The sequence below is a fragment of the Phascolarctos cinereus genome, unplaced genomic scaffold (genome assembly GCF_003287225.1).
Source record: "Phascolarctos cinereus isolate Bilbo 61053 unplaced genomic scaffold, phaCin_HiC Scaffold_726;HRSCAF=1367, whole genome shotgun sequence".
Lineage (NCBI taxonomy): Eukaryota > Metazoa > Chordata > Mammalia > Diprotodontia > Phascolarctidae > Phascolarctos > Phascolarctos cinereus.
This window is the reverse complement of record NW_027556098.1, coordinates 402,007,118-402,019,674: the sequence shown is the minus strand read 5'-3', so window position 1 is coordinate 402,019,674 and position 12,557 is coordinate 402,007,118. Positions and strand designations below refer to the sequence as shown.

The 12,557-nt window shown below is 42.3% G+C and overlaps 1 protein-coding gene across 1 annotated transcript in view; it reads right to left on the bottom strand.

Moving 5' to 3' along the window:
• Positions 1 to 757: 757 nt before the first annotated feature.
• The window catches only part of TTC34 (tetratricopeptide repeat domain 34), a 62,595-nt gene continuing 50,795 nt past the window's right edge, over positions 758 to 12,557 (bottom strand). The window contains exon 8 of the mRNA XM_020975651.2: positions 758 to 6,790. Within this exon, the coding sequence (XP_020831310.1) occupies positions 6,266 to 6,790 (525 nt within the window). The 3' untranslated portion in view covers positions 758 to 6,265. The remainder of the gene's footprint in view (positions 6,791 to 12,557) is intronic.

Sequence of the window (12,557 nt, the reverse complement as noted above, 5' to 3'; positions counted from 1 at the left end):
TCTCAGTTCCACTCTCTCAGTCTCCCCTCCTTGTCACTTGTTATCCTCTAAGAATATTCAGGCAAGGGGCAGCTAGGTGGTGCAGTGGATAGAGCAGCAGCTCTGGGGTCAGGAGGACTTGAGTTCAAATCCAGCCTCAGACACTTGACACTAGTTGTGACCCTGGGCAAGTCACTTAACTCCATTGCCTAGCTCCCCCCCCCCAAAAAAAATAAAAGAATATTTAGGCAGAAGTTAGATGACCGCTTCTCCAAGTGTTGCAGAGGAGAAGCTATATTTAAGGTTGGTGTTGAGACCTAGCATTCTACATTTCCATTATTCCATGTTCTACTGTTTCTTCTCTTCAAATATAAAAATGATCTTGTCCTATCTCCCCATCTCCCACTCTCTTTCCTTTGGCAGAATCTGGTTGAACCAACCCAGTCCTGGGGAACACCAGGTCAAGTTAAAAAACAGTCACTTCCAACTTTGAGCTCTAACTGGGCTACTGAGTCCAAAGTTCTCATGGAATGAGATGTTCTAGGAAAATAAAAAGCCAATTGTGACTGCTAAAATTGACAAGGGATCTCCAGTGAGAGAAGAGACTTGTCTCTGACTTTTCTTGCCTTACTTAACGTCAGTTGATCCACCCTATACTTTAACAGGAATCCCCCCTAATAATAATAACAAGCAACACTTACACGGTATGTAAAAAGGTTTCAAAGGTTTAATATGCATTATCTCATTGGATTTTCATAATAACTCTTTGTGTGTGTGTATGTGTGTAAGTGCTATTAGTGTTCCCATTTTACAGATGAAGGAACTGAGTCTGAGAGATTCAGTGACTTGCCCAGAGTCACGCAGCCAATCTGGTGGTGGTGATGATTTGAACTCAGGTCTTACCTGATTCTAGGTTTGTTGCTTTATCCACTGTGTAACCCGGCTGTCCTCAACCACACACCCAAGAAGTGGTCTCTCAGCCTTTGTCTGAAGACCTCTGCTGAGGTAGAACCTGCAATTATCCCCTAAGGCAGCCCATTCACCTTTGCATAGCTCTAATTATTTAGAAGCTCTTCCTTATAGCAAACCTAAATTTATCTTCCCCATTGCTCTGGGGTCAAGTAGAACACCTTGGTTGCCTTTTCCTCAGTGTGGCAGCCCTTCAAATACTTTAAGATGGTCAGCCTTGGTGTCCACTGAAGAAATTGGCAATTCTGACATTTGCCTGGGCCCCAGAGGCATCTTCAGTCATTGCTCTGGGTTGCTTGGCCTGGTTATTGCCAGGAGAAGGAAGGCTGGCTTTCAGGGAGCAGGGGAGGTGAGGTCTACTAGACTATCTAACCTAGGTTATTTAATCCATCACTCACCTGGAGCTATGCCTTTCTATCATGCTCCAACCCCAGACTTGGATATTGGATTCTTCCAGTGGAAGGGATTGAGTTAGAGGCAGACACCTCTGAGGTCTGGGCTAGTGAACTGAAAGGCTCTCACCTCCAAAGAGTGTCTAGAGGATGTCAGGAGGATAAACAGGGCCAGCCCTGGCCTGTTAAACTGAAATGTCACGAACAGCGGAGATGTCAAAAGAAAAGAGCAAATCCTGTTATAACTAGTCCCACTTCAAGCCCCCCAGGGATGGGTCCTAGAGGTTCTGGGTAACATGGCAGTGGCCTGAGGTTCAGGGTCACTAGTTGACTCAGGGCAAAGCTCTGGAATGTCTTTATTTAGCTTGTCCCCATATGCTGACTTCACTTCATTGGGGCTTTTCCTTCTGTTTTTATATTCCCTGCCTATCTCCCAAACTCACGTCTCCTGAAGTCTGCCCCCGTCTGGCAGTTAAGTGAATGATAAGCCATACTGAGACATCTTTCATCAATAGAGGGTATTCCACCGCGAAGAAAATGTGGCACTGAAGAATGAGCGTGGGTTTAGGAGCCAGAGAGAGCTGGGTTCAAATGTTGCCTCTTATTCTTGTGACTTATATAACCTTAGGCAAATCATTTCACTTTTTAGTTTCCTTTCAAAATGGAGGTGGAGTAGATGACCTCTGAGATCCTGTTCAGCTGTAGATCTATGATCTTCTGTCTTAATGTCCTAGCAGAAGGGAAGTAGGGCAGTCCTAGGCTTTTAGTTAACTGCATAAAAGATTTTGGTGTTAGAGAGGGATCTCAGCAGTCAGCTTGCAGGAAGGCCTTCAGCATTATTCCTGTTGGGGTTCTTTCAGATTCTGTTTGAATAGAGCTAGTGACAGGGAACTTACTTCCTCTCAGCTTCAGTTTCCTCATCTGTAAAATGGATCTAAATAATAGCACAGACCTCAGTGTCATTGTAGAAGAACAAATGAGATGTGTTGATGCATGTACAGCCATTGGCAAACTTTAAATCACCATATAGAGAAAGACAACCTTGAAGTAGTGGAGAGAAGGCTAATTTTAGAGTCAGGTTCAAATCTCGCCTATTATAAATACTGCCTATGTGATCCTAGGCAATCCGCTTAATCTATTAGCGTTTCAGAGAACTGTAAGACATTAAGTTGCCCAGAAGGAGCCAACTTGTAGTGGTAGAGGGAATTCCCTTAGTAGGAGATCCCTAGGCTAATAAAATAATAAATATAGTAAAAAGAAGCAACAACTTAAAAAAAAAGCTGCCTACCAGGTGCTATCCAAATCTTTTTTTTCTATCTAAAGGGAAATAATCCATCCCAATTTTAGATGGTGATAATTATGAGAAAGCTCTTCTCCTTATTGAGCCCAAACCTGTCTCTTTATGAACCTTCCCAACCTCCTCCATACACCTTGCTGGTCTCGGTTCTATCCTTGGGGCCACCTAAAGACATTTATTCCCTTTTCTCCTTGACAGCATATCAGATATTTGAAGGCAGCTCTCATGCCTCCCACCAGAGACGCCTCTTCTCCATACTAAACAGTGCAGGGATCCAGGCTGTCTGGGAAGGGAGGAAATGAAATGAAAAACTACATGCAGTCATTTTCACCCTAAAATTTTGTTATGAGTTTGTAATGGAGTTTTGCAATCTAATCACACCACCTCTTCTTTCCTGCAAACCAGGGATTTTGTCAGGCATTTTCATACCTTGGAGAACAGTTGGGGGAGGAAAATTTAGGCTTGATATAGAAGAAAATATAACCATGCAAGCTGACCCAAAGTGGGATGGACTGCCTTGAGAGAGAGGGAGTGAGCTCCCCCTCCCTTGAGATGCTCAGACAAAGGCTGGATGGTCATTTATTGGGGATATTGCAAATAAAGAATTCATTTTTGCATCAGATACCCCTTTGGCAGTTTGGAGAAGCTTATGGACCTCCTTCTCAGAATCATGTTTTTAAATAATTTAAGGATAATTTCAGTTAAAGGTTCATGAAAATAAAGATGCATTTTTTTCCATTTAAGTTCACAGAGCACCTAAAACCAGACCTTTTGGGGAGTCCATGGTCCCCAGGTGAAGAACTCCTGCTGTAGAGGAGGTGTCTTGCTCAGATATAGTTTGAACTAGTTGACCATGAGGTTCCTTTAAGCTATTAAATTCAATGATGGAGCAGAAATGATAAAGACCAAACATGAATTTTGGTTAAAATATGGATCGTGAATAGGCAACCAGGTGCTTTTTGAATCTTTAAGGAACCTTGAAAGAGGAGGATGGGCACAGCATCTCAGAGTTACAAGAGGTTTCTGGTACAACCCACATCTATACAAGAATCTCTACCACATCCTTGATAAGAGGTCATCCATCTTCTGCTTTACCATTCTAGGGAGAAGGGAGGGGGCAGTCTGTTCCACATTTGGACAACTCCCACCATTAGGAGCTGGTTCTCATTGCATTCTAATGATGGAAGAAAATAGTTTCAAGTGCTGATCATAGGTCAACTGTGGTGGGATTTGCCATGGAATCTATTCTGAGACTGGCAGAGCCAATGAAGGGCTGCTTGTATGATCATTGAGCTGGAAGACACCTCAGAGATCATTTGGTTTAATATCTTGATTTTATAGTTGAGAAAACCAAGACCTAGGAAGATTAAAAGACTTAGTCAGGGTCATACAGTAGTAAGTAACAGAGCTGAAATGAACATGCTGTTTTCTGACTCAAAATCTCTCTAGTTCATGGAGGAGAGTCCTCATGTTTAAATTGGATTGTGCAGTCCACCTGTGCTGATGAAGGTATGTGTGAGGTAGTGGATAGACTAGGACTTAGGAAAATTTGAATTCAAATTCCACTTGACTCATGGACATGGCAGCTCTCAAAGTCTCAGTTTCCTCCTTTAAAATGGGATTAATAATATTTTCCCTACCTACCTCAGATATTTGTCATGAGGATAGGTGTTTTGCTAGCTCAACAAGTGTGAGTTTTGAAATTTATCTCCTTTAATTCTGATCTTTCTAATCTGAAATTACTCAAGTAGGACATGGAGTTGGGCTTCCTTTTGTTTTAACTGCAAATATTTTCTAAGAAAATATTTCAATAAGATTACTCGCAGGAGAAATGTTTAAACTACTTTGGAGGTGTGTGGGAATCACCTGTTTTTATAAGTTCTTTGCAGTTTAGTGTTTACATTCCAACAGTGGACATAGTAAGTTCATGCCATTCTCTATTCATTAAAGCAGGTCCTCTAGGGATTTGTGATGGGCAATGCTTCCTCAGGCTAGGTCAAGCTACTATGTATATTTCAAGCTAAGAAGCCAACATTAAAAAGCTTGACAAATGAGATTGAAATGCAATGCTAAAGAATTCCACTAATGTATGATTTAGGAATAAAAGATGCGTTAGTCACATAGCAAGATGGAAGGATAACTAATTTGCTATTTGCCTGCTTGTTCCATAGGTAATTACATCATGTCAAGAGGGCCCCTAGCATGTTGGGAGGACTTCCTGTGGTCTACTTAGGGGATGACTTTGATAAAATTGGAGCAGGGTGGCTCAGATGAGTTGAGATACTCACCACTGGAGGGAGCTCCCCTTTAGATGAGATCACAAATCTCCCGGATCACTGGAGTAATTCACACTGGCTTTTGTCATTGCTTCTCTTAATTACATATTTTAAATTATATTTTGAACAAAGGCAGATAGGCTGGTGACCGCAGGCAGCAGAGATTGGGTTCCTCAGCAGAGAAGTAAAATAACCCAAGAGGTTATAAACTGTAGCAAGGCATAAATGGAGTCCATGTTAAACTAGAACTGATAGTAAGTAGTAAGTAGATACTAACTGGTTTGGAAGTTCTCCACACAGACAGATCCAGATTTCATAGGAAGCTGGACTTTAGGCATATCCCTGACTCCTGTGACCAAAGACAATTTCATGCTTGGTGAGATCCTGCTTGTGAAGATGCCCTTTTATCTCCTGTGACCACTTGTAGTCCTTAAGTCCAGTTGAAACCTAGTCAACCTTGAAAGAGCAAAATTACATACACGAGAAGTTCCCCTTGGGCTCTTGCTCTTCGGTACCTGAGTTTAAGGTGACACCAAGAGACACTGATGACTCCAGCAGCAATCTGGGATTTTGGACTAGGCTGTGCCTCTGAGGAGTCCTAGTATCTCCTGTTCCTATGGAAACTCTCTCTCTTCCCTTACCAATAGCACCTTTAACTTTAGGTCTTAAGGCCAACTACAAGTTATTATGTGCCCTTAATATGTATTTATTTAAAATTTTAAAACGTCTTATTTTTCTCCCTCCCACCTTTCATCCCCCACTGGGTGTGGGAAACAACCTTATAACAAGTATGTGTATCCGTTAATCAGTCAATGAACATATTTTTATTAAGCACCTACTATGTGTCATGCACTAACCCTTAAGGGACTATAAGCCCCAGGAGGGCAGCAGCTCTATCTTATCTAAATTTTGTCTTTCTAGCTAGGTGGTGAAATGGATAGAGTATTGGTCTTGGAGTTGGGATGAACTGAATTTCAATCCTGTCTCAGACACTTAACCAGCCATGTGATTAACCTTGGGCAAATCATTTAACCTTTCTCAGCCTACTGTCCTCATCTAAAAGCATCTGTCTTACAGGGTTGTTGCAATAATCAAATGAGATAACATGTGGAAAGTGCATCACAAGCCTTAATGTGCCATGTAAATATTATTATTTAGGCTAATTTTGGATATCTCAATTTCCTCCTCAAAGAAGTTGACAGTCTGTCAGGAAGAGAAAAAATGGATAACCACTATGATTAAGTGTCATGTTAAAGGACCACCTCTCCTTGCTCACCCTGAACAAAGAAGGATGGATTCTTCTTGGGGGGGAGTGGCTGAGTTGCCTTTAAAGGCCCCCCTCTTGCTGTAGGTCAGTGAATACTGCAGCCCCATGAGACCTCTCTCTTGATTCTCCCTCGAAGCTTCTTCAAATCACTGCTATTTTCATCTAGAAGGAGGCCATACTGGACCACCTTCCATGAATCCTCATAGCGCTGTTCCTCCAAGCAGTGCTGACCCGCCAGGTGAAACATCTGGGCCAGTGGTTTGGGTCCTGGCTGAGCAGACACACTGTGCAGGGCCAGGGATGGAGAGAGCTGGAAGGCTCGGATGAACTCTTCCACAGCACTGGCCTCATCTAAGAGGCCCAAAAACAAACGGCCTCTGGAGCAAAAATCTTCCACCTGTGTCTGGAGGTCATTGGCTGTGTGCTTCTGGATCACTTTGTCCAAGTCTCTGAGGGCCTGGCTGAAGTCCTGAAGGTGGGACAGGCACGATGCCCTCATCCGGAGGTAACTGGGGTTCCCATTGCTGGCCAGGACAGCCAAGGTGTAGTAGCCAAGAGCCTTCTCTGGGCACTGATCCTTCTCTAGGACATTTCCTTCCTCAGCTGCTGCCTGGACAGAGGTAGAGAAAGGGACACATATAGGTTATCTCACTCTTACTTAGCAACCCAAAGGACACTGAAGAATTATAGATACTAAGATTTGAAAGGGATCTCCAAGGCCAACTAGTCTGACATGGAACTGAAGCAGAATCCTTTCTACTTCATACCCTACAAATATGAATGAAGTTCAACTTGTGCTTGACCACCTCTAGTAATGGGGAACTCACTACCTCCTAAAGTGGCTCATTTCAGTTTCAGATAATTTTCCAGTTTCTATTTTTCAGAAATTTTTTTCCCCTGACTTTGGGCCTAATTTTGCTTCTTTGCAATACTCCATTCACCCTCCATCCAAATTACTTCTAGTTCTGGACCCTGGGGCCAGGCAGAGTAAGTCTTTTTCCCATGATGACCCTTCAAATAAGCCCCTCTTCCTTGCTATACTTCACATCTTTCCTCCTTCAGGCTAAACGTTTCATTTTCTCATGTGGCATGAGCTCAAAGTCCTTCATTATTTAGGTTGCCCTCTTCTGGCCACTCTCCAGCTTATCAGTTGTTCAGTTATTTCAATCATGTCCAACTCTTCATGACCCCATTTGGGGTTTCCTTGGCAAAGACACTGGAGTGGTTTTCCATTTTCTTCCTAGCCCATTCTACAGATGAGGGAACTGAAGGTTAAGGTACTTGCCCAGGGTCACACAGCTAGGGAGGGTCTGAGGCCAGATTTGAATTCATGAAGATAAATCTTTCCTGACTCCAGGCCCAGACCTTTATCCACAGCGCCACCTAGCTGCCCTTGCTAAAATGTGGCACTCAGAACTGGACACCATACTCTTTTCTCGGTCTTGGTCTTTTGTTCATTTTTTTCCCATCCTTCTGAGTGTGCACACAGCATAAACTCTGATTGAATTGGGTTGAGGAAATTAGGAGAATTTTTAAGTGAATTGAACCAGATGATGTCTAAGGACCCTTCCAACTCTTAATCTATGAACCACAGTGGAAGACACCAAGGACGTTGGGGGTCAAAGGGCTTGGCCATGGTCACATGGGAAGTGAGTACACACAGTACAATCTGAATCCAGATCCTCTGTTTCCAGGGTCTCCTCCACCAGCCTGTTTCCCCATTACCTCTCCTCCTATGCTTCCTGGTGAAGACATTGACTTTAGTTGAGATGCCTTGGTCTAGAGCTGGGGGTATGGATAAGAACTTGTATAATTTCATTCAGGTGCATCTTAAATTGAGACACATTGAGATCTGGGTACGGGCTTGGATCATAGGATCACAGGAAAGATCTGAAAGTTTATTATTATTAGTAGTATTATTATTATTTTTTGGCTAGGCAATGGGGTTAAGTGACTTGCCCAGGGTCACACAGCTTATGAAGTATTATGTGTCTGAGGCCAGATTTGAACTCACGTCCTCCAGAATCCAGAGCCAGTGCTCCATCCACTGCGCCACCTAGCTGCCCCCAAAGATATGGAAGTTTAGTCAATATAATAGAAGCCTACATTATAATACGATGGATAAGAAAACTGATGGACTTCTAACCTGCACTATAAGAGAAGCACAATGTCCATGAAGAAGGCAGTTATAGTCTTCTGCTGTGGTCTAACTGCCTCTAGAATACTGTGCTAGTTTTAGATGGACATTTAAATTTTTTTTCCCAAGTCATCCTTTTATTTTTATAATTATCACTTGTCTCATTTGAAGCTAGATGATGCTGTGGGTAGTGCACCAGACCTGGAGTTAGGAAGACCTGAATTTAAATCTGGAGTCAGACACATACTAGCTATGGCCAAGTCACTCAATTCTGTGCGCCTCAGTTTCCTCATCTGTAAAATGAGCTAGAGAAGGGCATGTCAAACCACTCCAGTATCTTTGCCAAGAAAACCCCATAAAGAGTTGGACACAACTGAAGTGTCGGAGCAACGATAGTCTCAGTCTCTCATTTCCTCCAACAGAATTTTTTTTCATTCTTTTTAAAAATGTTGAGCTCCCAATTCTCTCTCCCTCCAATCCCTTCCCCACTTATTGAGAAGGCAAGCAATGCTACCCATTATACATGTGAAGTCTTGTAAAACATATTTCCATATCAATCATGCTGCATGAATTTTTTAAAAAGGAAAATAAAGTGCCTATAACAAACATGCACAGCTAAGAACAAATTTCCCTATTGTCCATGTTGAAAGATTTATGCCTCACCATACATCTTCAGTCCTTCATCTCTCCAGCAGTAAGCCAGTAGCATATTTCATCTTTGGTCCTCTAGAATCATGGTTGGTTAAGGCATTGACTGGATGGATATTTTAGCGAGCACATTAAAAAGTTGGAGGGATGAGGACAACCAGAATAATGATCAGACTAGAGATCATGCCATAGTAGGATTAATTGAAGAAACAAGGATTGTTTAGCCTGGAGAAGAGAAGATTTGGTGCTGGGGGAAGGGAAGCCAACATGCTAGCGGTCTCCAAAGTATGTGAAGGACTGCCACATGTAAGAGGGATCAGACTTACTTGGCCCATAGGCTAAGAACTAGGAGGTGGGAATTATAGAGAGGCAGATTTAGACTTCATGTAAGGAAGATCTTCCTTGCTATAAATGTAATGAGTTGCTTTGGGAGGCAATGGCTTCTCCATCCTTGAGGGATTTTTAGCCCAGGCTGGGTGATCATCTGTCAAGTATGTTGGAGAAGGGATTTGTGTTCAGGTACCATTCAGAGCAGATGACCTCTGAGGCTCCAACTCTGACATTCTCCAACTTAGTGTTGATCTAAAAGGGCATCTTAGAGATCAGCTAATCCAAAACTGTGCTTTAAAAAAATTAAGATATTTTATGGATGTCTGTTGTCTTTGCATTATTGCTCATTCATCACTTCCCACTGATCCTTCCCATGTGACAAAGAACAATAATTAGGGGGCAGCTAGGTGGTGCAATGGATAGAGCACCAGCCCTGAAATCAGGAGGACCTGAGTTCAAATCTGGTCTCAGAACAAACACTTGACACTTACTAGCTGTGTGACCCTGGACAAGTCACTTAACCCCAAATGCCTTAAAAAAAAAGAACAATAATTAGACAAACACGTCAAATACAAAGACATTCTCACAAGGAATACAACATAATCCAATGTGTTAGCTATCCCTTCAAATGATCAAATGAGATAATACTTATAAGGCATTCAGCATAGTGCCTGGCACACAGTAGGCACTTAATGAATGCTTATTTCCTTTCTTCCCTTCCAACTTTAGGGCATATGAAAATTTGATAAGCAGTATGCCTGTCTGCCCATAGCCCCTCCAACATTGATCGCTTTCATTTTTTTAAATCTCTGCCAAATTGTGGGGCATCAGATATTTTAATTTGCATATCTATTATTATTAATGTTTTGGAGCATTTTCCCATGTAGACATTTATAGTTTGCAATTCTGTCTTTTTCCAACCTGTCCTTCACAGCTGTCAAAGTGATATTCTTAAAGAACAAGTCTGACCATGTCACTCCTGGATTCAACACATCTCTAGTATCTAATGTATACCCCTTTATTTGGTCCTTCAAAACCCTTCACAGTCAAGGTCCAACCTATTGAAGGAGCGTGTTCTAGAATTAGAGAACCTTGATTCAAATCCCACTGCTGTTTACTATGTGTGACCTTGGCTTACATCCATTGGCCTCAGTTTCCCTCTCTGTAAAATTAGGGAATTGGACTGGATAGCCTCTGAGGTTCCTCCTTAGGATCCTGTGTTGTTTTTCCCAATAGAATACAAGCTCCCTGAGGACAGGGACCCATTAGTTTTTGTCTTTCTATCTCTGGAGCTTAGCGCCATGCCTGGACCCTTAATACATGTTTTGATTGATGGATAAGCATAAGACTAGCATTGGCCAGATGCTAGTTCCCTTCTAGTTGTCCTGCTGCAGATCCCACTGAAATCTTTCCCTCCCAGTAATGTCTTATGCTCCCACAAGGGATAGCCATCCTCATGGGCCCAGAGCTTCCCCTGGAACACCACCTCCTCCAAGACAAAAATACTCCAACCTCTGCTCTAGCCTCCCTTTCCACCTGCTCATCAGTGGCTGTTATAATAAGGTACAGACTTGTTTATTGCCTGGGTTAATCCAAGAACATGCCATTAGAAAAGCATTCTGCAACATTAATGTTGGCTCATTTGTTTTTATAGCCTCAGCAATAGAAAACTGGTTCCAAAATATTAAAGTGTGTTTCCCACAATTGACAGCAAGAACTCAGGCAGAGAACAAGGGGAGAGGGTACTCTGCAGAGGAGGAAAGTGGGCTGCAGGAAAAAAGATGCTCAGTCCTTGTGGGTTCAGAAGAGGAAGGGGCAGCTCCCCATCAATCTGAAAGGCCAGACAGCTTATTGGCCCTTGGCCAATAGCTCTCACCTCCCGATGGCCAAATGCTCCTTCACGAAGGTCGGTGAGGAAAACAGCCCAGACCCTCAGCTCACTAATGGATTTTTCATTACTCCTAACAAGCAGATTGTGCTTTCTCCATGACTTAACCTACAGAAAATGTGTGAGCTGCCAAGAGAACCCCACCAGGGCTCAGTCCCACTCAGCAAGGGAAAATGAGTCCTTGGAGCTGTGGGGGTGGAAGGAGGCAGGGAGGAGGGGAAGGAGTATGTGCATATGGGGCCCCCATCTCCCAGCATTCTGCAGGATGGAAAGTGGTCCCACACACCTTAGCTTTCCCTGCTCAAAACCCAGGTGAAAAAAATATGATTATTATCCATAAAATCCCCAGTCAACATAAAATTAGGAATAAAAGCAAACATAAATCTTTGATATACGGGAGGCAGGATACTGCAGAGTAAAGAGGACTTGACTCATTTCCTTCCTCTAATTCTTATGACCTGTGTGGCCTTAGGAAAGTCACTTCTTTCCCTGGGCCTCAGTTTCCTCATCTGAGAAATGAGGCGGTTGGATTAAGTTTAGACTGGTGACTCTGTGAATATCGTACCAACGTGCTATCTGAACAGAGCAGAAAGGAACAAATAAATAACATGGGCATGCTCTGTTTGAACATTTTGGAATTTGTATTTTATCCTAGAAGCAAAATAGGACATTTGCTCAAGTTTGAATCTGTTTGAAATTCTTTTGCCTTTAGAAAACTATACTTTTTAAAAAGTACCCTACTAACCCTAAAAATCCAACCATATTTGATTACATAAGAGGCCCAGGTCATGCAATAGGTATTACTCTAATGATCTTGATATTTCCTCCCCATCTCATCTAGCTCCCTAGACAGACATTGCTAAGGACCCATTTCTAACTAGAGAAAAACAAGGTACTTATTTCTCTGCAACCCAACCCAAACAGAGACATTTCAAAAGAGGGCTATGTTCAGAAAGATGGAGAGGAGATTATAGTATTTAAGGGGTTGAGATAAAAGTCCCTCCCTCTCCTTTTTTCCTCCACTTGGGGGGGGGGGTTTCAAGACTAGTAGGTTAAGCTTTTCTTATAGATTTTCCAGTAGATTAGGAGTTTGGGCTGTGGCAGGAAGCTTTCCTCAATCCCTCTTAAATCCAGTGCCTTTCCTCTCTTAATTATTTTCTATTTATATATATATGTATAATATATATATATATCTTGCTTTGTATGTGTTTGTTGGCAAATAATTACATAAATTTATACATATAACATACATATATATATACATGAACATGCATCTATCTTTACCTATCCATCCATTAATCCATATCTCTCTCTCTCTCTCTCTCCCTCCCCCTCTCTCCCTTTCTTTCTCTCCCTTCTATTGGACTAGATGCT